This window comes from Antechinus flavipes, chromosome 2, assembly GCF_016432865.1.
Source record: "Antechinus flavipes isolate AdamAnt ecotype Samford, QLD, Australia chromosome 2, AdamAnt_v2, whole genome shotgun sequence".
Classification (NCBI taxonomy): Eukaryota; Metazoa; Chordata; class Mammalia; order Dasyuromorphia; family Dasyuridae; genus Antechinus; species Antechinus flavipes.
This window is the reverse complement of record NC_067399.1, coordinates 498,444,315-498,471,471: the sequence shown is the minus strand read 5'-3', so window position 1 is coordinate 498,471,471 and position 27,157 is coordinate 498,444,315. Positions and strand designations below refer to the sequence as shown.

The following is a 27,157-nucleotide window of genomic DNA, read 5'->3' as shown; positions in this document are numbered from 1 at the left end:
CTCAGGAGAACAAAATGAAGTTTTAAAGGTTCTCCCACAAAGTATCTCCCTTTCATGTGATAAGATCACATAAAATTCCTTGGTAAATGTGGCCACCAAAGATAGCTTTTGTTCACTAAATTAATAATGTCAGATGAACAATAAAGCAAAAAGACATAAACTTGCTAAAGAGGTTCTCTACTATCATAGAGCATGTTCTTTACAACATACAAAAAGAAAAGGAGATTGTCCATTGAGGATAAAGTCTTCCAGGTGCTCTTGTTTAAAAAATAATATTGAACAAAGTGTGCATTAAGCTTCAGATGTTCTCCATAAGATCTCCATTAGATCCACAGTCACTCAAAAGAAATCTGCCTAATATCCACACAGGAAAAAACAAATAGATGAAGCATAAAGTTGCCAGAAAATGATAAACTATTAGAAAGGCAGTCCATTGAGTTATTCCATCATAAACTTATCTTTAAAAAAAATAACCGCAGATGAATAATGACAAAGAATCAAATAGGAAAAATGATGCAGAATGATGTGCGGGATTTGGAGTTGCAGGACTTGGTATCAAATCCCAGTTTGACTTCTTATTGTATGACCTTGGATAAAGTGTCTTTTTGGACCTGTTTCTTTGTAAAAATGAAGGTGTTAGACTGGAGCAGATGTCAAGATTTCCCAACTGTGGCCCAAACCAGATTAAAATATAATTGGGAAATGTTTAATAAAATAAATATAAACACAATACAACATAAATAATGTTAATCTGTGTTTTTAAGTCAATATAGAAGAGCTTAAGTTAATATGGAAGAATTCTAGTTATCTGAATTTGACATCCCTATCCTAGACAATCTCAAATGTTTCTTCTAATTCTACTATCCTATAAAGAAAGCTAGATGATTTCTGAAGGGGGAGCAGGAATAAGTAAAAACTGTCCTGCAAGTCCTCCACACATCTTTTAAAAAAATATACCAGATCAAGTCCCGAGTGGGAAATTCAAGGAAAAAAATCAAATTAAGTCATTTTATCAACCCAGATCAGCACAGAAAGTCAGAAAAGTCTGCAGATTCTAGGGACAAAGTCTAGAAAGAAATGCCTTTGCTGGCACAAAAAGAGACTAAGGCAAAAAGAGGTGCCAAATCTAGCACAGAAGAATCTAACATTGTGCAAAGGGCCAACTGTTGTTCACTATCCAATTATGGATCAGAGATCCAGAGTAGAAGGAGGAAGAGAGCCATCCTAGGAGTGATAATCCAGAGTTAGGAATATCAGCACTTGGCTCTGATTCCATGAGCAGAGTTTAGTGGAGTTTCTTCTGATCCAATCTAAAGTTTGCAGCACAAGTGCAGCATGTACTGGACCAAAAGAGAGCCAGTAGCTTTGAACTTACAAAGCTTTCCAGCTAGTTGATAGTGGCTGAGGTAATCAGTAGTCTACTAGAACTTCATGATCATATGTGTATTGTTCAGACCCAAATCCAGGTCAAAAACTTGTGGATCTAAAACTTAGAGGGGACTGATCATTTTTTGCTCTGGATCAGACAGCACTGAAAGCTTGGAACCTAAGTTGTTCCTGAGAAACTAGGTGTTTGAAACACTTAGTACACTTATCTAAGCGAGAAACAACCTTAAAACTAGAAAAACCCAAATAGAACATGACAATTCCATAAGACAGCAAGAAATGTTAAAACAAAGTAAAAAAAAAAAAAAAAAAAACAAAAACCTGAAGAAAATGTAAGATATTTGTAGCAAAAATAACGAACAGACTGAGATTATTGAAAAATTATTGGACTTATATGAAAAGATGCTCCAAATCACTATTGATCAAAGAAATGCAAATTAAGACAACTCTGAGATACCACTACACACCTGTCAGATTGGCTAAGATAATAGGAAAAGATAATGACAAATGTTAGAGGGGATGTGGGAAAATTGGGACACTGATGCCTTGTTGGTGGAAGTGTGAACAGATCCAATCATTCTGGAGAGTAATTTGGAACTATGCTCAAAAAGTTATTAAACTGTGCATACCCTTTGACCCAGCAGTGTTTCTACTGGGCTTATCTCAACGAGATCTTAAAAAAGGGAAAGGGACCCACATGTTCAACAATGTTTGTGGCAGCCCTTTTCATAGTGGCTAGAACTGGAAACTGAATGGATGTCCATCAATTAGAGAATGGCTGAATAAATTATGGTATATGAATGTTATGGAATATTATTGTTCTGTAAAAAACAACCAACAGGATGATTTCAGAGAGGCCTGGAGAGACTAACATGGACTGATGATAAGTGAAATGTGCAGAATCAGGATATGGCAACAAGACTATACAGTGATCAATTAGAATGGACATGGCTCTCTTCGACAATGAAATGATTCAAACCAGTTCCAATTGTTCAGTGATGAAGAAAGCCATATATACCCAAAGAGAGGCCTGTGAGAAGTGAGTGTGGACCACAACATAGCATTTTCATGCTTTCTGTTGAAATTTGCTAGCATTTTTATATTCCTTCTCAGGTTTTATTCTTTCTAGATCTGATTTTTCTTGTGCAGCCAGATAACTATATAAATATGTATACATATATTGGATTTAACATATATTTGAATATATATAACATATACTGGACTATCATCTAGGGGAGGAGGTGAGAGAAAGAAGGGAAAAATTTGTTAAAGAAAGTTTTACAAGGATCATTTTTAAAAATTACCTATGCCTGTTTTGTTAAAAAAAAAAAAAAAAGCTTTAATAAAAAAATGTAAAAAAAAATGAAGTATTAATTCCATCCATCAAAAAAAAAAAAAAAAAAAAAAGAATTACTGGACTTAAAGCCATGACCAAAAAAAAAGGTATCTATAAATGAGATTTCAAAAAACCATAAAAGAAACCTGTCCAGAGCTTTTAGAATCAAGGGACAAGAAAGAGATAGAAAAAAATCTACCACTTAGTGTTGGAATCCTTACTAACTGCTAAGTAATTAGAGTTGATCTAATCTTACAAGAAGTTGTTTTGGCCAGAACCTGAAACAAGGTACTAAGTAGAACTAATCAAGACAAGGCTTGTGTTCCCACCTTTACTCAAAGTCCACACCTTAAAGCTCTTTGGGCCAGAGAGCACTATGGGAGAAAACCCATAATCCCATTCTCTCAGAAGGTTCAGATATAAGGTGAGACAGCCATTCCAGAACACATTTTTCCTCTTGGCTGGCTGATCGCGCTAGACTCGAGAGAAACGACTCTGCTGCAGAGAACACTTTTGGGATTTCAGTGGAGCTACGCCAGAAGCCCTCTCTCCGCGGCAAGTTGGTGCTGGGCTCCCCAGAAGGAGATAAGAGAGACCTTCCATCTCTGTCTTGGTTGGAGGCAGAAGAAAGCAGAGGCAGAGGCTGAAGGGCAGAACCTTTGGATTTGGAGACATCCGAAGGGCTCTAAGCCTCTAAACCGGCTGTGCCCTGAGAAGAACAAACTCCAACATTTGAACTCTTAACATTTGGCGCCCAACGTGGGGCTCAAGGACCCTACTTTCACAAGAAGTCTCCAGTGACCAGGAACTGAGTGAGTACCACCTTTTTTGGCTGAAATGGGACAGATCCTAGGTAAAGATTCTCCATCCCCCACCCCAACCCCCCCAACCCCAGACCCACCCAAGAGTGGTGCTATAGAAAGCCTGCTTAAGCTGATAGAAGATCAAGGGCTACTTGTAACTTGGGGACAAGCAGCTAGACTTCTGGCTACATTAAAACGCACCTCCCCTTGGCTCTTAGAGGAAGAGAAAATCTCTCTAAAAAACTGGGCATTGGTTGGTCAACAGCTCTCCGCATATTACAATGAAAACGGTCCTCGTTCAGTTTCCATTGAAGTATTCTTTTTATATAATACGATACAGATGGCCTTAAAATACCGTACTTGTTCTAGGAAAAAAGGAAAAAACTCTAGGAATAGCCAAAGGGGGAAGCCTGAGATAAAGGAGGAAGACAAAGAACAGATTAATGGCCATATCCCCACAGGGCAGGGAGATTTAAGTGAGGCTCAAGGGTGGGGTGAATCTGAGGCAGCCTCAGCCCCACCTGAGGAGCAGGTAATTGACTTTCCTTCATCAACTCCACCCTCCTGGATGGAGGGAGGAGGTGTAGTGGGGGGGGCAGTGACAGCAACAGCACCTCCCCCCCAGTATCCAGCACCTCCTCCCCAGCATCCAGCACCTCCCCCCCAGCATCCAGCTGCTCCTTTGACTAGATTGCAAAAGGGACTAATTAAGGCCAGAGAAGAAGGGAAAAATGTAGCAGAATTTCAACACCACATTTTTCCTGTAATTCAACAGTTTAATTCTTCAGGTCAAGAAAGTAGAAGATACTCACCTTTTGATATAGAAATCCTCAAAGACCTGAAAAAAGCTTGCACTCTTTATGGGGCTACATCAGCTTATGTTAAGATGCTATTGCAAAATTTGTCTTTTGAAATCTTGACCCCTAATGACTGGAAATCGATAGCAAAAATATGCCTAGAACCTGGACAGAACTACTTGTGGCTTTCTGAATATAGTGAGCTCTGTAGGATACAAGCCCAACAAAATATTCAAAGTGGAGTTCATACTGCAATCACCTGTGACCTACTAACAGGTACAGGTCCTTATGCAGATGTCGCAGCACAAATTGGTTATTCTGTAGCAGCATATCAGCAAATTGCTGATAATGCTATCAAAGCGTGGGCTTCTCTTCACAATAAAGACGACAAAGGGGGGGCCTTCACAAAAATAACACAAGGGCCAAATGAACCTTCGCTGACTTTGTGGGACGCTTGCAGACAGCTATCATAAGAACAAATGGAGAAAATGCAATAACAGACATCTTGATAAGGCAACTTGCTAAGGAAAATGCTAATGAGGTTTGCAGAAGAATTATACTAGGACTGCGCAAGGATGCTCCTTTAGAGGAACTCATAAGACGCTGTGCCACAGTAGACACAGGTGCCTTTTATAGCCAGGCTATGATGCAGACTTCCCAAAATCCAAACATGAGAAGACAGAATCCCTCTTGGCAAGGGACTTCCAGAGAGACTCGTAGATGCTTTCAGTGTGGAAAAGTAGGACATCTGAAAGCTCAATGTTGGTATAGAGATAGAATGGGAAGACAAGGTGGGAGAACAAGACCCCAAACCCCATGTCCAAAATGCAACAGAGGCTTCCATTGGGCCTCAGAATGCAGACAGATTCAGGGAAACGGGATGAGGGGCCCAGCCCCAGGGCCCAAGGCAAAAAACACTTGGGGCATGATGGCAGCCAATGGTGTACCCAGAGAGTGCCTAGAAGTCCAGTACCCAGACATGACCAATCAACCAGAAAGCCATATGATGGGAGAAGGGGATTACACAGTCAACCAGCCAGGAAGCAACCTGATGGCAGAAGGGAATTACAATTGGGGAGAATAGAGCTGTATGCAGCTGGGACAACTGAGATACCCCCTGGAGAGGTGAAATCTGTTCCTCTCCAGCCTATGGATCCCTTACCTCCAGGCACAGTAGGCTTGACCATTTCACCTTCTTGTATGTACAAAACAGTGTCCATCCACACACTGATGTGGGAAACTGGGGAATGTGTAGATAATATCCCAGTCACTAATACAGGTAGTCAATGTGTGACTTATCACCCAGGAGACGTAGTAGCATCAGGGTTACTCATACAGAATCCTAATAAGCAGCCTCGTGATAGTCACCCAGGTTCTGACTCCAGACCACAAAAACCAGAAATATACTGGACAGCAGCAGTAACGGCTGACCGACCTATGCTCACTATCTATATAAATGGCCTACCATTGGAAGGATTGGTAGACACAGGTGCGGATCGTACAGTTATTAGAGGTGCCAGTTGGCCCAGTCACTGGCCAAAGATTAAAGCAGATACCTATATGTCTGGAGTAGGAGGATCAATAGCAGCTGAAGTTAGTGCTGCCCCTATGAGATGGACTTTTGAAGGCAAAACAGGAGTTTTTACTCCTTTTATAGTTGAAAAAATCCCCATCAATCTGTGGGGAAGAGACGTTTTACAACAATTGGGGTTAAAAATGAGTACTTCGGTTTTTTAAGCAGGGCTGCTGTTGAAGGCCTGCCAACACTTTCACCTATTCCTATTCAATGGAAAACTGATACACCAGTGTGGATAGAACAGTGGCCCTTAAGTAGCGATAAAATTCAGGCCTTATTAGATATAGTACAGGAGCAGCTTGAACAAGGGCATTTACAACCTTCTCTAAGTCCTTGGAATTCCCCAGTGTTCGTTGTAAAAAAGAAATCAGGAAAATGGAGGATGCTCACTGATTTAAGAAAAGTGAACGAACAGATGGAAACTATGGGAACTCTTCAGCCTGGACTTCCATCTCCTACTCAGCTTCCTAGAGAATGGCCTCTTTGGGTTATAGACATCAAGGATTGTTTCTATTCCATTCCTCTGGATAAGGAGGATATGAAGAGATTTGCCTTTTCGGTGCCCAGTGTCAATTTAGCTGAGCCTTATAAAAGATATGAATGGACGGTTTTGCCACAGGGTATGAAGAACAGCCCCACTATGTGTCAAATGTATGTTGCTGCTGCTCTTGCTCCAATAAGAAAAGCATTTCCAAAAGTTATGCTATTACACTATATGGATGATATATTGGGATGTGCATCGGAGGAACAAATTCTAGAAGCATGTCTACAAAAAACCATAGAAACACTAAGATACTACAAACTTCATATCGCTACAGAAAAAATTCAAAGACATGCTCCTTTTCAATATTTAGGATATGAAATATATCCTAAGGTACTTACACTACAAAAACTGTCTTTAAGAACAGAGAGGTTGAACACCTTAAATGATTTCCAAAAATTAATAGGAGATATCCAATGGATGCGTCCAGTATTAGGTTTAACTACCAATCAATTGCAACCCCTATATGACATTTTAAGGGGAGACACTGCTTTAAATTCACCACGCCGGCTTACAAAAGAAGCTCAAGAGACCTTGAGAGAAGTTGAACTGGCTTTATCCAATGTAGTTGAGAGAGTAACTCAAAAACCCTTGGAAATATCGGTTTTTGCTACGAAAGAAGCGCCCACAGCAGTCCTTCATCAAGGAGACAATGTGATAGAGTGGGTGAACCTCCCAGCACAACCAGAACAAAGCCTTACGCCTTACCCAGTGCTTGTGGCTAGAATTCTATTAAAGGCCATTAAGCAAGCAGTACAATTATCTGGGACAAGACCTGACAAGATATATACCTTCTACACAAATGCACAAATTAATGTATGCTGTGAAACCATCCCAGAGTGGCAGATTTTATTGGCCATGGCTCCAAATTTTGCACATGGATCTCCATTAAAGATAACCAGACTACTGCATAATTGGCAATGGATTTTTGAAGAGAAGGTTTCTAAGGTTCCTCTTGAAGGACCAACCATCTTTACAGACGCAGCCAAACAAAATATTTGTGCTGTATACTCTCATGATCTAACTGTAAAAAGAGTAGTCAGAACTCCTTTTCAGTCCACTCAGCAGAACGAATTATATGCGATCATGCTAGCTCTCACTTATTACCCAGGCGACATAAATATAATATCTGATTCAGCCTATTCAGTAGGTGTGGTACAAAGAATTGCCACAGCCCAAATAAAATTTGCAGCTTCTAATATATATCAGCTCTTTAAGGAACTTCAAGAGCAAGTGAGAAAGCATCCAGGAAAGATTTATATCCTGCATGTCCATTCACATAGTGGACTTCCAGGTCCTATTTTTGATGGAAATTCAAAGGCAGATAGCCTTTTAACTATGTTGGCCAGTACGCCTTTATTTCAGGAGGCCCAGGAATCCCATTCTAAATACCATCAGGCTGCTCGAGCTTTGCGTTTACAGTTTGGGATTACAAAAGAAGAAGCTAGGAGCATAGTGAAAAGCTGTACAGCTTGCCTTCCCTTCCACGCTCCTACACTGCCTCCAGGGAAGAACCCTCGTGGTTTGAGACCCAATGAAATCTGGCAAATGGATGTGACTCATTATAAATCTTTTGGTCGTCTGTCTTTTATCCACGTTGTGGTAGACACCTTTTCAGGATTCACTTTTGCCATACCAGCAGCAAAAGAGACAGCCCGAGTGGTCACTGAATTCCTCATTCAAGCATTCGCAATTATGGGTGTGCCACAAGAAATAAAAACAGATAATGGACCGGCATATACCTCCAAACATTTTGAACACTTTTGTGCACAGTATAAGATTTTACACATTACTGGCATACCCTTCAATCCTCAAGGTCAAGCAATAGTAGAAAGAAGAAACAGAGACATTAAGACACTCCTCCAAAAACAAAAGAAAGGGGGAGCCATGGGTAACCCTAGAGAACTTCTAAATTTAGTTCTCTATACCATTAATTTTTTAATCTTTGATAAAGATGCACTGGCTCCAGCAGACAGGTTTTATAACCCACCAGAAGAGCAGTGTCCAGTGCGAGCAGCTCCACTATCTTTAGATAATCGCCAGGTGATGTGGAGAGACCCAGAAAGTGGTGAATGGAAGGGACCAGATAGGCTAACTGCTTGGGGGAGAGGATTTGCTTGCATCTCTACAGGTGGAGAAGGAATCAGATGGGTGCCTACGAGCCGCATTCGCCTTGTCCATCGCAGAAAGATGGAGCAGACCCTTGAAACAAAGGAGAACACCCAAGAAATATCGGGTGGTTCTGTTGCTGATTGTGCTCACAAGAATTATTAGATTCCTGGCACATGAACTAATGGACAATGGAATCCTATTGGACTGTTTCTAGGACTTATGGACATGTGTAAATTTTCAGATTGATTCTTGTTATTTGTTACATTACTACTAGCCTGTGTTATATTGCTATGTGCTCATGTAAATTATGTATAATGCCTCCCATATTGATGGATTTATGTATACCATGTATATCTGTTACAAAGTTCTGGCCCATATTAATGGATTTATGTGTACCCCCTCAGAAACCCCCTATGTTTTAAAACAAAAGAAAGGGGGAGATGTTGGAATCCTTACTAACTGCTAAGTAATTAGAGTTGATCTAATCTTACAAGAAGTTGTTTTGGCCAGAACCTGAAACAAGGTACTAAGTAGAACTAATCAAGACAAGGCTTGTGTTCCCACCTTTACTCAAAGTCCACACCTTAAAGCTCTTTGGGCCAGAGAGCACTATGGGAGAAAACCCATAATCCCATTCTCTCAGAAGGTTCAGATATAAGGTGAGACAGCCATTCCAGAACACATTTTTCCTCTTGGCTGGCTGATCGCGCTAGACTCGAGAGAAACGACTCTGCTGCAGAGAACACTTTTGGGATTTCAGTGGAGCTATGCCAGAAGCCCTCTCTCCGCGGCAAGTTGGTGCTGGGCTCCCCAGAAGGAGATAAGAGAGACCTTCCATCTCTGTCTTGGTTGGAGGCAGAAGAAAGCAGAGGCAGAGGCTGAAGGGCAGAACCTTTGGATTTGGAGACATCCGAAGGGCTCTAAGCCTCTAAACCGGCTGTGCCCTGAGAAGAACAAACTCCAACATTTGAACTCTTAACAACTTAGCTCCTAGAGAAAAAAAATTAAAACTTTCAAGAATATTAGAGTCAAAATCCAGAGTTTTCTCTAGGTCAAGGAAATATTACTGCAAATGGCAATAAAGAAAGAATTCAAATAATGAAGAGTCATAGGATTACACAAACTTTAGCTTCTACCCCTATGAAGGACTGGAGAGCTTGGATTCCTATATTCTAGAATGTAGAGGATATGTAAGTGCATGTACAGGAAGAATCCTGTCTAGGTATTACTTGAAACCTATTCTCTATAAAGGTACTCTGTTCAAAGCACTGGCTCACTGCTTCCCATAACAATGAATGAAAGGCATGCTATTTACGATAATCTTGGTGAACAATGCATGTAACAGGAAAGAACAAAGCATCATGAACTATACTACTTACAATTGTTATGATAGGTACATTGTTACCACTAGTTACTGCTATTTATGATTCTGTTGTAACTGCTAGTTACTGTTTTAAATTAATGTCAAACTGAAATATCAAAATATGGTCTATACATTAACTCTGAAATCTATACAGGGCCACCTGAAGATATCCAGTATTAATGCAATCTCAGCTTAATGTTTATGTTTAAATATGTTTAATGTTTAAAGGTGTTTAAAACATTCTGGAGAGCAATTTGTAACTATGTCCAAAGTGCTTTCAAATTGTGCATATTCTTTGACCCAGCACTACCATTACCGGGTCTATCTCTCAAGGAAATCATAAAGGAGGGAAAAAGACCCATATATGCAAAAATGTTTGTAGCAGTTCTTTTTGTGGTAGCAAAGATTGGAAAATGAATGGATGCCTATCAATTGAGGAATGGTTGAATAAGTTGTGGTATATAAAGATAATGGAATATTATTGTTCTATAAAAAACGATGAACAAGCTGATTTTAGAAAGGCCTGGAAAGATTTATATGAATTGATGGTGAACAAAACAGGCAGAACCAGGAATACATTGTACATAATAACAGCAAGATTGTACAATGATCAACTATAAAATTTTTGGTTCTCAGTGGGTCAGCGATTCAAGGCAATCCCAATAAATTTTGGATTGAAAGCACCATCTGTATCCAGAAAGAGAAATATGGAAATTGAATGTAAATCAGCACATGCCAATATTCATTTCTTTTCTGTGTTTTTTTCTCTCCCATGATTTTTCCCTTTTGTTCTGATTTTTCTCTCCCAACATGATTCATAAAGAAATGTATATTTAAAATAATCAGAAAAAATAAAACAATTAATAAAGAAAAAAAGAAAGAGATATGTTTAAAATGAGTGTACAAGTATAACCTACATTGAAATGCCTGCTGTCTTGGGGACGAGAGAAAGGGAGAAAAAATTTGGAATTCAAAATCTTACAAATGGGAGCAGCTAGGTGGCACAGTGGATAGAGCCCCAGCCCTAAAGTCAGGAAGACCTAAGTTCAAATCTGGCCTCAGACACTTAATACTTCCTAGCTTATGTGACCTTGGGCAAATCACTTGACCCCAATTGCCTCAACAACAACAATAAAAAATTTTACAAAAATGAATATTGAAAAATATCTTTACATGTAATTAGAAAAAATAAAATACTATTAAATAGAAAAAAATTTAAATGGAAAATTTAAAAAAAGGGAATGGGGATTGGGCAACACAAACATCATTCTCATCTGAACTAGTCAAATTCACAGTTGGGTACAGAAATATATCTCACTCAACACAGAAAGAAAAAGAAAAAGGAAGAAGGGAGAGGAAGGAATAAAAGAAAGGCCAGAATAAAGGAAGAATTAGTCATAAGCAAACAAATTCAAGTAATAGCCATTTGCAAATAATTGGATACTTAGAGGATATTCATCATTTGGATGAACAGATTATGGTATATGAATGTGATGAAATACTATTGTGGTGTAAGAAATTTTGATGATTTCAGAGAAATCTTGAAAGACTTTTTGAGCTGATGAAATAAAAGTAGAGCAGAACCAAAGGAATAAATATACAATAAAAATGATATTATTCTATGACAGACAACTTTAAAGGAACTCTAATCAACTCAGTGATCATCTAAAATTCTAGAGGACACACAAAAAAGCAAGCTATTCACACCTTCTAATAGAGAGGTAATGGATCCAGAGTACAGACTGAGACTTTTTAAAAAGACTCTGCCATGAAAAAATTTGTTTTGCTTAATTATATACATTTTTAAACAAATTTTTTGGGGGAATTCTTTCTTAATTGGGGGAAGGAGGAGGTAGAAGAGAGAAAAGGCAGATTTTCATCGATCAAAAATTAATAAAAAGGAAGATGGTTGAATTGTATACAGGAAATTAAAATGCTTTCTACTACTCCTAAATTTCTACTACTCATAAATTCATCTTTTTAAAATTAATATTCATTCTTTCAAAAAAATTATCAAAACAGTATTTTCCTCCCTTATCTTCCCCCCCACTACTGGGAAAAATTAGAAGAAAAACAAAATTTGTAGTCAAGTAAAACAAATTCCTGCATTAATTAAGTTCCAAAACCTATGCCTCAATCTACACTATAATCTCATCAAATAGCATGTTTAAGCTTGAGTTCTTTGGAATCCTTTGTTGATTAGAATTCCTAAGTTTTTCAAAATTGTTTGACTTTACATTACTGTTTCTAAAAACAATGTTCTTTCAGCAATTTCAATTTCAATTTCAATTAATCAAAGAACTCCACCATATCCAAAGAATTAAAATTGTAAGTAAACCAAAAGACAACAAAGAGCTGCATAATGGGTGTAAGTTGTTGCATATTATCAACAATGACTTGTACACAAAAAGTGGTACAAAATACATGATCAAGAAAATTTATATATTGAAAAAGAGGTTGGCTAATCACATAATTAAGATGAAAGACAATGATAAGAGTACTGTACAATACCCACAAAAATAATTAAAGACCTAGAAGAAGGCCTCCAGAGCATAGGAGAGTTCCTCTATGGGGGAATGCCAATATCGGCGAGTTCATGGATACATTAGAACATTAAATATAACACAATTGATGTAGCTTCTTTAATTTGGATACAAACTTTCAGAATGAAAATATTGAATATTATGATTAGTGAACATTTCGTTAATATGTGCATATTCGTTCTTGATATTCAAGCTCAGCAGAGAAGATTCTGGAAAGATAGCAGGGTAAATTGGTAGATTTCAAGCTCTCCAAATTCCCCCCCCCTCCCCAAACAGAACAAATTTGCACCTCAGGGAGAACACAGACTGGTGAAAAATCAAGACTTGGAGAAGAACCAGAGTTCTCCAGGTATGACCCAAGAAGATCTGAAAAAAAGATCCCAGCTGTAGATTAACCAGTGAGAAGTATAAACACCTCTAGGCTAGCTCTATACAAACAACAAGTGGGAAACCTGGGACTATATGAGTTTGGTTAGAATCTCAGCAGGAACAACAGCATGAGGATAACATGAAGGTCCAGGAAGACTGAGTGAAATCTCTGCTAAATGGAACACCACACCCAGCTATGTTGCAGAGATGCGGTCCTGGGTGAGAAGGAACTAGCAGCCCCCATGGGTGCAGAAGCAATGGAGCAGCAGGGACACAGTAAGCACTTGCAGATGGGTAGAACTCTTGGTTTGAGGTTCCATGTCTGAGGAAAGAGTTGAAGTGAAGCTAGAGGTATCATGATGCCACCCCAAGATTAGTAAGAACTTACACTAATACCTCTTATTTTAAAATAAAATGAACCAGCAAAGAAGAACCCAACCATTGAAACTTATTATGGGAACAAGGAAGACCAGGGTTTATCTTCACAGGAGGACAATGACATAATAAAAACTGCTTCTACTCCAAAAAGTAACCTTAAATGGCTCCCTGCCCAGACAGAATATACAGAAGAATTCAAAAAAGAATTTGAAAATCAAATGAAAAACAACTGAGGAAAAAATAAAAACCATTGAAGAAAAACAAGAAATTATGGGAGGTGGGGGGGAAGTTAACCAACTAGAAAAAGAGATAAATGTAGAGAGTCACTGTCAGTAGGGAAACTCAGCATCAGGTATAAGACCATTCAGCCCTAGAGGGAACCTGCTAACAATGTCTACTTCGGCTCCCCATCTTCCCTAAGAGCTCTAGCAGTCAGGGTACAGTGACAACCTATGTTAAGATCGAAGCAGAGTGATACCAGGTGGCAAACTACATACAATAGCAAGTTGTTTATGTCATCCCACGTGCACAATGTTGTTTTTATTACATTATAAAAAGGGGAAAGTTCTTGAAATAAACGGACTTCATTTTTCCACCATCCTCAGGAGTCCTGCCTCATCACTTCTCCACTAGGAAGATATATTTTAATCATCCTGGTGTGGAGGCTCTAGAAAGCAATGGTATGTTTTGTCATCCTAACTTGGTGGCTCTAGAAAGCAGGATATTTTAATCACCCCAGTGTGGGGGGCTCTAGAAAGCAGGTCTCAATATTTTAATCACCCCAACTTGGGGGCTCTAGAAAGCAGGACACAACAGATACAGAGTCTCAAAGATGAAAATAACTCTTTGAAAATTAGAATTGAGTAAGGGGAAGCCAGTGAAGCTATGAGAGACCAAGACATAATAAAACATTATTAAGAATGAAAAATAGAATAGAATGTGAAACGTCTTAAAGAAAAACAAAAGATCTAAAGAACAGATCAAAAAAAGAAAATATAAGTATAATTGGATTACCTGAAAGCTGTAACCAAAAAAAGAATCTTGATACAATAATGCAAGAAACAATCCAAGAAAATTGTCCTGGAGTGATAGAATATGAGGAGAAAGTAGAAATAGGAAAAAATCTACTAATCACCACCTCAACAAGCTCTTTTGTGGAAAATACATAGGAATATTATTGCCAAATTTCAAAAATCCCAAATCAAAGAGAAAATTTTGCAAGAAACAAGAAAAAAAAAATTCAAATACATTGGAACTGCAATTAGAATTGTGTAGGACTTAGCAGCAGCCACAATAAAAGACCACAAGTCCAGGAATCATATCTACAAACAATCAAAGGAATTAAGCCTGCAACCAAAAATATCATATTCAACAAAATTAGCCATAATATTGAATGAAAAAAATAGGCATTCAACAAACTTGCAGATTTTCATAACTTTCTATCAACCAAACCCAAACTCAATAGAAAATTTAACATATAAGAGCTAATATCAAAGATCAATTTCAAGGAATTTAACATGGACAAATTGTTTGTTTTTTTTTACATGGAAAATCTATACCCTATGTTTAAGACTAATATCAGCAATAGGATAGTTCAATAGAAAGACTGGGGCAGAGACAAGGTAAAAATAGCAATTATGGAAGAACAGACAAAGGGGAATTAGAGGGGGAAAGAGGGTTCATAGTTCTGAAAACCTATTCACATCGGGAATGAGTTAAAAGGACAACAGTACATGTATACAATGAAGAGTACACCATTCTCCAAAATCTATAAAGAAATAAGAGGGGCATGATTCAGGAAGAAGACAAAGGAGGCATCCATAGGTGGGGGTTAAGTAATAGCAAGGCAAGTCAAGGAACAGAATTAAAACAAAGAGTCAGCAGAAATAGGAAAGATGTGTATATGGGGGGGAACTATGTATGTGTGTATATATCAATCTATATGTATCTAGATAGATATATACATACATATATATACACACACACACAAATATATCTTTCTCAACTATAACAAACTGAGGGGAGCTGGAGGAACTAAAAGGGGGAAAAAAGAATAAAGCAAAAAAGATGCACAGCAGAGAATAAAAGAAAATTTTACAAGGAAGTAAAGATGGACATTCACAAATACAATTTCTTCCACTAGTATATATACTTCCTTGAACTGGTAATTCATTGTAATATATGTTGAATCCTCCCTGATGTTCTTCTGAGCACATGACAATGTCTTCTTTTGTTTTGTTTTGTATTCCCTTTCTGTTTTTCTTTTTTTTAATTTTTAAAAAATAAAATAAAGTACATATGTCTTTAGCAAAAAAAGATATTTCAGCTCAGCATCCATAATATACTTCAATTCAGATCTATAGATGCTTGAAATTTTAATTCTAAGTCAAAATGAAATCATAAACCTTTCCTATCTGCATTTATATGTTTAACTGCATTAAGCCATACTTACTGCTATTCCATTTCACCAAAGAGCATCAAAAGAAGGAAGATAGGAGGACACTCCTCATTTCTAAAAAAAAAAAAATCTAAAAGGGCAAAAGAGGGTATTGGTCATTCCCCCCCCCCCCACCTTATCTCATTAGACTAGGACACTTACTATTTCAGTAATATGACAGACTTAACTTTTTGAAAAAGGTTCTTGAATATTATCAGAACAGCAGTTCTCAAAGTGTAGGCTGATATTCCTTAGGGTACCTGATACCCTTTCAGGGGATTCTTGAGGTCAAAACTCTTTTCATAATAATATTAAAATAGTTTAATTTCTAATGTGGAAAATATCAGTAGACATAAATCACAAACAAAAGCCTTTTTTTAGGAACTTTAACAATTTTTAAGAGATTAAGCAATCCTTAGGCCCAAAATTTTGAGAACCACTGTATCTGAGTACTGTTATTCCTGGCTTAAAATTAAGGTGCTTGGAGGAAGATAATTGCAAATGGGAAGGCAAGAAGTAAAAATAATTTATATGGAATTCCCTTGAATGCTTTAGCCATGTCTGTCAATATGGGTGTTCTGATTAGTTTATTTGATGAAACAATAGAGTTAATGGTTTGATTTCTAGTTCTCTATTCTATGGTTACAGACTACAGGACGAACATCTCACAAATGCATTGTGGATGGCTTGGGCTAAGTCTCTTCTGCTAAAAATTGATTTTGTTATCTTTATGACTAGAATGGCAAAGACTTAGGGTAGGAATGGTTTCTCAATCACCACCTCTTAACCATGGTTATAATATACAGAGAATACTTTCCTTTTTTTCCATAACTAATGATATTTTCAATTAATTAGTTTTTGAAAATCAAACATTTTCTATACTTTATATTATCAGTATTATTTTCAACACAGTTTCAATATGTCATGTTAATTTATTGTATCTTATTTTACTAAATATTCCTAATGTTACTTTCAACCCCATTTCAATCGCAAGAAATATGCAAAAAGTAAAACTATCCTTTGGACAATTCTTGAACTTTTCATTTATCCTCCATTAGTCTATTATTTATTATAAAGCAATTTGCTTCTATTCTTTGCATATAATCAAATGCTTCTTTTTTCCCCAAACTATCCCTTACAAACAATGCCAACTTACTCTAAAGTTCCCAATTCTATTATTCCACTTACCTTCCATTCTCCCTTCTTTTTGACCTTCTTTATCACATCATGCATAATCTCTTTAAAAGAAAAAGAAAGAAAGAAAAATGCCACATATTAGTTAACTCAAAAGAACACACACATAGTATTCCCAACAAACCCTTAAATACTTGCCACAAGGATTAAGTCACTAATTTCCTCAAGGGAGAAAAGTATGACTCTATAATTTCAAACATTTCCATTTACTTGAGGACTGGTCCATATTTCATACATATTAAAGATACCTCCCTTTTTGCCATTAAGTTACAGTAGTAAATGAAAACTGTATTTTCCCACCTTGAGGAATGTAAATTAATCAATTTTTTTTGGCTATATAGTGCATAAATTTACACATTTATACACCTGCATAGAGGTAATTGAACTCATAGGAGTTGATGTGGCTACTGAGAGAGAGCATGTAGAGGGAAGAGAGTTATATTAATAAGTAAAGTCTTTTCCCTTCTTAGGATTGGTATGTTAGAAATTTACTTTTCCTCCCCTATGGAATCTGAGCTAATATTTCACACATGTAATAATCCCAAGGAGAAAAAATGAAGTATTTCTTTGAGGCTTTTGATCCCTCACTTTAGAGGCCATTCTCTTGGTAGATAATTGATCTATAACTCATTAAGGTGAGCTTGTTTTTTGTTTTCACCCCTTAAGTCAGTGGAGATAATTTCCCCTCTTTTTTCAATAATGACTCAGTCCCAGAGCATCTGGCAATACAGAAGCTTTCACGTCCTCCTTGTTAGCCAACCTCCAGTAAATCAGAGAACATTCTAATTTCATACTCTCACATTCCCAAACAATTATTGAGCACAGATATTCTAATAATACACCTGGAAGCCAAAATTTCAGATAATACCTTACTGCCCACCAGTCACCAACCTGGAACTACCAAAAAGGAGGGCATGTAAGAGATTGGACTTATCCCATACAAAAAGGAAACGCTGAGAAGTCATTTTTGAAGATATGCTGTTTTCTCTGTTTTGATACTTCATTTTATCTCCATTCTCAGAGGTAACAAGGTTTAACCTAAAGTGTGCTGGATTTGGATCAGATTCCAATCTTGCGTCTCAGTTTTCTAGCTATGACATTAAGCAAATCACTTAATCTTCTAATGCCTCGGGTTTATCTATAAAAACAGAGGATTGAACTAGAAGTTCTCTAAGGATTGATAATAATGGTAATCAATAACCTTCCCCACCAACTTATTTCCTTTTCCAAATTCTGAAGATAAATCCTGAATGTTTGTAATAGCCTGGGATCCTGAGATTTTCTAATCCAACAAACAAAGGAAATAGGGATTAGAGCTTCTTTTAGCAATAGGAATCAAGTAATTTGAACTATTTGCTTAAAATAATCCCTAAAAAACCTAGTTCAAAACCCTTCTGACCCTAAGTCATTTATATTAGCTGAAGACATACCAAGCTAAATTCCTTGACCTTTCCCTTTCAGTTTTTGTTACACTACTGTTGTCCATAGTCTGTGTCTTTAAAGGCCCTTCCCCAAAGCCATTTAAGGGACATGGGTAGAAGTCAGAATATATTACTTCTACAGCCAAGTATTGTAATCTCAAGCAGTTTACCTTTCCCAATTCAACTTTTAAGTAATCCCTAAATAAACCTAATTTCTCCAAAGGAGTCAAGCCTAGGATTATCTGAGGGCTTTTCTAGAACATCTAATATCCCCCAAATACTTGAAATATTATTCAGTCAAGATCTATAAGGGGCAAGAATATAAAAAAATCATAGTACATTCACAACTTCGGTATTCACTATCATACAATACAATGACATATAAACAAAAGATATCATGTATCCGAAGTCAAGAATCCCATGGCTTAAAGGAGCTGAGAAAGAACCAAAGATATTCTGGTACAACCAAATTTCTTCCAACTACAAGAAGCTCAAGGATTATTATTTATATTGTTATTATTATTTCTAATAATTATCATATTATGCTTATGAGCGTAATAGCTCCTAATGATAGAGTACTTTAAACTTTACAAAATCCTTTCCTCATCACTGCCCCATGTGATATTATATTAATTTCTTGTTATTCAGTTGTTTTGTCGTATTAGACTCTTTGTGATCTCCATTTGGGGTTTTCTTGGTAAATATACCAGAGTAATTTGCCATTATCTTCTCCAGATCATTTTACAGATGAAGAACTGAGTCCAAAAGAATTAAGTGAGTTACCAAGGATCATATAGCTAAGAAGTGTTTGAGACCAGATTTTCCTAAATAATTGCTAGTTTCCTTTTTTCCTTCCTCCCTCCCTCTCTTTGTTCTTTCTTTGGCAAGTCACTTAAACCATGTTTGCCTCAGTTCATCTGCAAAAGAAAATGGAGAAAAAAATGGCAAATCTTTGCCAATAATTTGCCCAAATGGGGTCATGAAGAATCACACATGATCTAAAAACAACTAAACCATCACAACAAATGTACCAGCACCATGCTAAGAATTTTATAATTATTATCTTATTTGATTCTCACAATAATCAGGAGAGTTTTTGATTTTCCCAGAGCCGCACGACTAGTAAGTATGTGTGGCCAGATTTGAACTCAGGTCATCTGACTCCAGGGCCAGCACGCTATCTACTACACTACCTGTCTCTCTAACGGAAATTTTTGCATTGAAAGGGAAATTCAATTGGAGGACATAGGAAGACTGAGAAGCAGGGTGTTTAATTGTATTAGGAGGAAGTGATATTTAACCCCAAAGAAAGTGTTTTGTGTCCCTACAATACAATCACTAGTCCTTGACCTCAACCTAACATAAAAAGGAATCACACAGAAACCATTGGAGAGGGGCACTATGATGATAGGGCCTTGGATATCATGGCTTGTGGTTAGGTAAGAGAGTAATGTTTGGTCACAATAAACAACACGACTCAATGAAAGACTATAAAGGGTAGGGAAAGTTGTGGGGAAGAAACACACTTTTTTCCGGTTTACTTTGTTTAAGTTACAACTCTGGCTCAAATAGTAATAATTCTCTAAAACTTTATGGTGTGGAAAAAAAGAGTGGAAGAATTCAAGACCCTAATCAGTCAGTAACCAAGTCCTCTTCAAGCTCATAATCAATCTTGCAGACACAATTTATCTTGGCCTGAAAAATTCATGTACACATATGTGTATTTATATAATACATGCATATATATATATATATACACACACACACACACACACCTATAAACATATGCTTTATTCACACAAAATATTTAAATTGCAAACCCATCTGGGCAGGGATAATATTTGATTTAGTGTTTTGTACTATACCATTTTGGGGTTTGGGGACATATTTGGCTACTTCATTGAGCAACTTAGAAAAACAAGGTAATATAGGTCTTATAAATATTAATTCAAACATCCATCACATAAGACTCACCCTACTTCTCACTAGTAATTAATGAGATAATGGGTTTTGAGCAGTGAGGAAGAATTATAATAAATGCTGAAATATAAGTGGAAATGCATCCAAATTCTGAAACAGAAACCAACATACTAAAAAGTGTCACCAAACAGCATATATGGGTAATCATATCAAATGCTAGTGGAAAAAATGAAATGCTTTAAGAAACAAAAATCATACTTCATTTGCTATTACTTTAGATTTTCTTTAATGATCAAATACATTTAAAAATAGTACAAGAAATGGGAATCAAAAAAATCTAGAGATAGAGTAAGCAAACAGATGATTTCAAAGAGTCATCCTGATGATTTGCATCCTATACAATCAAGACATTATCCAAAAAAACAGAAAATTTTGCAAGGGTCAATGTTGAAAAATTATCCATGTATATGTTTTATAAATAAAAAACTTTAATAAAAAAAACAAGAAATTATCCAAAATAATTTTTTTAAAATCTACTATTCAGTTGTTGTTGAATACAAGGAAAATTCTTGAGATTAGACATGACTAAATAACTGTCAACTTCCTGCCTTTTTTTTAAAGTAAGGGGACACGAATGGAATAGAGCATACCCTAATTTGGCTTTCTGAAAAATTAATCCTACCAGGTTACTTATACTCTGCATAATGAAGCCCAACCATCTACTTAAAGCAGGAATCTCTTCTGTAGAATTCTGAAGGAGAGACATTCTGCCTCTACTTGAATAGAACAAGACTTGTTGAGGCAATCTATTTATTCATTCCACCACTGTATGGCTCCAGTTTTCAGTTCTTAGCTTGGAGCTGAAATTTGCCTACAGAACAGGGACCAGGCCTAACTTTTACATAAGGTCATGCATGTGTATACATTTTAAACATTAACAGATTTGAGGCTCAGGGGAATGAGAGAGGACTTCTGATGGATCAGGACCATGTCCTGTCTCTGACACATCAGCTGTGCAATCAGGAGCAAGTCTCTAAATCTTTCAGTGTCCAAGATTTGCATCGGTGAAGGAAGTTTCCATAGTAGGAATTCCCCACACTGATGATCTCATAGTTGTGAACCCCCAAAAATGTTAATGAAATGAGGTGCTTCCATCACACACATACACATGAAATATGGTTATATCTTAAGAGAAAGACCTAATAACTCTTCTTTGCTCAGAAGTGGCTTTCTGATGCCAGAACAATTTCTTTTTTTTAATGTTTACAGAGGTAAACTGACAACATCCATAATTACCAGGTGTAATAGGCAGACAGTGACTATTGAGACATTCTATAGTTCTGTCAACATGCCTCCTATGAGGTGGGAGGATGGATGCAGAAACATACACACACACACACACACACACACACACACACACACACACACACCCTCCTGTACTCATTGCCATGCTACTAGAATTGGCCTAAAGCCAAAACTCTTCAGTAGACTGGTGATGTGCATTTTTATAATATGTCCCCTATTAACTTTATGAAAAAGTCTAATATACTGTTAGATATGAACCTCTTCTCTGATTGGCTCAAGACCAAAGAATGAACCCAACTGATCTTAAATTTTAATATTCCATCTGCACAGATAGAACTTTGTTTTCACTAACTTGAAAGGGATGCAAGCAAAAATAACAGGTTGTCAGAAATTTCAATGTTATATTTATACTATCTTTGGCAGCCTCAAAACTTGAACACCTTTGTAAGTCCACATTATATATATATATATATATATATATATATATATATATATATATATATATATATATATATAAACACATCAATAATAGCAGGTAAGTGAAATATCAATAATTCCAACTCTTAATTATTTGGAATTTTTGATAGCTGGATGAAACTGGGCTGAGGATTCTCTATGCTAAGCAAACCTGCCTTCTGAGAAATAATATAAGTTAGTATTAACCAAAATCATAGGAGTAATTAAAAATTAACAGGAGAATAGACCAACATCTTATACCAAATACCAAAATAAATTCAAAATGGGTACATGATTCCAAAGGTTCTGATAAAGGCCTCATTTCTAAACTATATAGAGAATTGACTCAAATATATAAGAATACAAGTCATTCTCCAATTGATAAATTGCCAAAGGATATGAATAGACAATTTTCAGATAAAGAAATTAAAATCATTTGTAGGCAAATGAAAAAAAAATGCTCTAAATCACTATTGATCAGAGAAATGCAAATTAAGACAACTTTTAGGTACCACTACATACTTTTCATATTGGCTAAGATGACAAGAAAATATAATGATGAATATTGGAGGGAATGTGGGAAAATTGGGACACTGATACATTGCTGGTGAAGTTGTGAACTGATCCAACCATTCTGGAGAACAATATAGAACTACATACAAAGAGCTATCAAACTGCATTCTCTTTGATCCAATAATTTTTCTACTCAGTCTGAATCCCAAAGAAATCATAAAAAAAGGAAAAGACTCGGGTGCACAAAAATGTTTGTGGCAGCCTTTTTCATAGTGGCTAGAAACTAGAAACAGAATGGATGTCCATCAATTGGAGAATGGCTGAATAAATTATGGTATATGAATATTATGGAATATTATTGTTCTGTAAGAAATGATCAGCAGAATGATTTCTGAGAGGGCTGGAGAGACTTAATGATGCTAAGTGAAGTGAGCAGAACCAAGAAACCATTGTACACAGCAACAGGAAGATTATACAAATGATCAATTCTGATGCACATGGCTCTTTTCAACAATTCAGGCCAGTTCTAATGGTCTTGTGATGGAGAGAGCTATCTGTACTCAGAGGACTATGGGGACTGAGAGTGGATCACAGCATAATACTTTCACTTTTGTTGTTGTTTGTAATGGGCTGAAACTGAGTTGATGCACTGAGGTCAGAGCATTTAAGGCTAATTACCAATTGGGTAATACTCTATTAGCATATGCTTGGAGAAAGAACGGCCCTGCCCACTATTCTGTGCAGATTTTGATCTTTTGGCTTATAGAGAGATTGAGGAGGATTTAGAGGGTGGAGAGGAAGAGAGAGGTGGCTCAGAGTGAGAAAGCCAGAGTCACTCCTGGCGGATTCCTGTCACGATTCCTCTCACTTCCTATTGCCATTCCATTCCATTCATGTCCACAAAGAATAAAAATCAAGGACTTTTGCTTATCCTGTCTCCGGTTGATTTTAAAGTATCCAGGGTGCTAAGGCGGTCATCACAGTTGTTGGCTTGCATTTTGTTTTCTTTCTCGTTTTTTTTTCCTTTTTGATCTGATTTTCCTTGTGCAGCATGATAATTATGGTAATATGTATAGAAGAATTACACAAGTTTAACACATATTAGATTACCTGCCATCTAGGAAGGGGGTGGAGAGAAAGGAAAGAAAAAAATTTTGGAACACAAGATTTTGCAAGGGTGAATGTTGAAAACTATGTGTGTGTTTGAAAATAAAAAGATTTATTAGAAATGGAAAATGTTAATAATGCAGATTAAAATTAAAAGTATATAGCCTGTTAAAAATGTGTACATGATTTAGACATAAAGCAAATCAGGGGAACACAAAAAAATTACTTTTCATATTTAAGGATTAAAAAGGTCATGACCAAAGGAGAGACAGAGAAAAATCATCAGAGATAAAATGGATAATTTTGATTTGTGAAATTAAAGTTTCTGCAAAAATGAAATCAATGCAGCCAAAATCAGAAGCAAGAAAGGTGTAGGGGGAGGGAATTTTTACAAATTTCTCTAATAAAGGTCTTGTTCTTTAAATACATAGGAAACTGAGCCAATTAATAAATGGTCAAGGATCTGAAAGACAAAAAAAAACCAAGAAAAATAAATTTTAAAAATTGTCTGTGTTTTCTTTAAAAACCTGACTAATATGAAAAAATGTTTTGCATGACTACATATGTATAAACTACATCAATGTTTGCCTTTTCATTGATAGTGAGAGAGAAAAAGAAAATTTGGAATTCAAAATTTAAAAAACAACAAATGTTCAAACTTTTTTACATAAAATTGGAAAAAAAATAAAATATTTTTAAATGTTCTAAATTGCTAATAATTAGAAATACAAAATGAAACAACTCTGAGGTACCACTTTATACGCATCAGCTGCATATCTTTTTTACTTTATTCTTTTTTCCCTTTCATCCTCCCCATTAAGCAAGCTATAGTTAAGAAAAGATTTCTTCTCCAGTTCATTTTACAGATGGCAAAACAGAGGCCAACTGGGTTAAGTGACTTGCCCAGAGTCATATAGCCAGTATGTGTCTGAGGCCAGATTTGAACTCAGGAAAATGAATCTTTCCCTCTCCAGTCCTGGCACTCCATATACTATGCCACACCTGGATATGAGAGAATACTATTGTGCCATAAGAGGATGGCTGCAGAAAAACCTGGGAAAACTTATATGAACTGATGCTAAGTGAGCAAAACCAGAATATCATACACAATAAAAGCAATATTGAAACACATGATTAACATGGAAAACTTAGCTCTTCTGATTGAAATAAGGATCCAAGACAATTTGCAAAGGGCTCATGATGAAAAATGAGGAAAATTCAGAAAGGACTCATATTAAGGCATACTTTTTCACTTCATTTTTCAGTTTTTTTCAACATGGATAATGTGGAAAAGTGTTTTTTGTAACTTCCCATGTGTAATGGGTATCACATTTCTTGCTTTCTCAATAGATGGGATAATAGATAGAAGGAGGGAAAGAATATGGAACTAAAAATAAACATTTTAAAATCTGTGACTCTCGATGTTTTTGTTCCTCAAAACCTGTAGAGCAGCCTCACAATGCTTCCTATGAGAGGAAACAGAACCAAACATCAGCTAGATCCTGCCTGATAGATGAGGAATGAACAACTGTTTAAGGTATTCCTCCCAGAGAAAAATGGGATCAAACCATCTAGAGTCCTCACTATTACTTCTCAAGGCTACAAGTCCCAATTCATAAAGGAACTATTCCAAAAAGCCTCAATGTACTTTTCCAGAGATTGATTAGTATAACAATAGAGCTCTTTATTTCTGGATATTCTGAAAAGGGAAGCTATTATAAATAAGCAATAGCTATTCCCACCTCAGGCAAAAGTGAACTAAGAAAAGTTCCTCTTCTTTTCAATAATGGTTTTCAGTCAGTCCATTAATTTTTAAATTCTCTCACCTACCTCTGTTTTTTAAGCCAGTTGTTTTTGGTAAGAGATAATACACATTTTCTTTTATTTCATCTTGTCTCATGGATTCAATGATTTCATTTCAGCAAGTCCATTACTTGAGTAAGGTCTACCAACACCTGTAATAAGCTAAGAATTCTCTCCCCCCAAGTGGTTATTTAATTTTCATTGTTTGATTTCAGTTTTTCTAGGAACTCTTCTAGACTTGTGACACGGACTTTTTTTTCAAATGAGATAATATCTGTCAAGTGCTTAGCACAGTGTCTGTTAACAATAAGCCTTTGAATCCTCTTCCTTTCTCTGAGCCTTAATGTAGTCATTATGGAGTTGTCCTTTCCTTAATCATTCATTCAGTCTTGTGTTCTTTTTAAATCTTTACTGGAAGATGTGTGTGAAAGCTGGGATGTTTTGTTCTTGCAGCTATCTATCCTCTTCTCTCAATCTTCTCAAAGACCATCTAATATTGTACAGATGCCTTTGATCCTAATAATCTATTTTTTATATAGTTTTTGTATAAAGTCTTGTATGAAGACTTATGCATTGGGGGGGGGGGGGGGAACTAAGCCAAACCCTAGAAATAAAACAAAATCTAAATCATTAATAATTAAAAGTACAGATAATACATTTCTGGAATATGCTAAATTATACATTTCAAATCCCTAAAAATAAAGGATATTCTAATTTCTAGAACTTAGGGATATAGAGTTTTGCATATATTTAAAAGCCTAAAAAAAGACATGTTTTGATAATATTTATAAAATATTCATAGTAGCTCTTTTTGGGTAAACTGTGTATAACCTTAATTTCCAATTTTAGAGTTTGAAATATATCTCAAATTATGCATTCCCTCCATTTCCAATTCTTTACCATTACAAAAAGAGCTGCTTTAGTTAAATATATAAATTTCTATAAACATTATATAAACGTATATTATTTCTAGGATTTAAATATGTGCAAAATTGTGCATAATCCTTTGATCAAGCAATACCAGAACTATATCTATATTCCAAAGAGGAAAAAGAAAAAGGACTTTTGTGAACAAAAATATTTATAACAGCTCTTTTTTGTGGTAGCAAAAAATCTTCAAACCTTTGAAATAAGAGCCCATTAATTTTTTGGCATAAATAAAGAAGAAAAGACCACTTCAAACAAAACCATATTAATGACATCTGCTCCATTTGTTGTTTAAAGTCATTCTGCTCATCCTTTAAAAAATGAATTTCATTGATATATTTTGTTTTTACATAAGCTGTAAACCCTTTATCTCTCCTTTTTCATCATACAGACGGCAAAAATAAACAAAATGAAAAATTTTCACTATCTTCTAAATATCAATATTTATGTATATAATGCATATATATTACATAATAAATATGATTATAAAAATACCAAAGAATTATTCTTTTTGTTTTGAAACAAAATTATAATTCAAGTCACACACACACAAAAAAACTATTCTTCAGGTGATTCAAGTGATCTCTTTGAACAAATATACCATGTTTATTAATCTTCTGATTACCGTAGATTTAAAATATATCTAGCATAATAGAAAGAAGTATGAACAGATAAATCTTCACCCAAGACAGTAATTACTAGGAAGAGGGGGAAAGAAAAGAAGATAGCACTCTATCATTATCCATTTATAACAACCATAAACAGGTTTGATATCCTGACGCCCAGGCACATTATCAATTAACTGTCAGTCTCATTTGTAGTTTTGCACTATCACCATCTGCAACAGAATGTATTTTTCTTAATGCTGCC

At 36.1% G+C, this 27,157-nt stretch overlaps 1 protein-coding gene across 2 annotated transcripts in view; it reads right to left on the bottom strand.

Annotated features, from left to right (window-relative positions):
* STXBP1 (syntaxin binding protein 1) overlaps positions 1-27,157 on the bottom strand; it is a 95,577-nt gene that overhangs the window by 47,920 nt on the left and 20,500 nt on the right. For both annotated transcript variants that reach the window (XM_051980041.1, XM_051980042.1), the window contains exon 2: positions 16,830-16,879. In XM_051980041.1, coding sequence (XP_051836001.1) covers positions 16,830-16,879 — 50 coding nt within the window. The remainder of the gene's footprint in view (positions 1-16,829; positions 16,880-27,157) is intronic.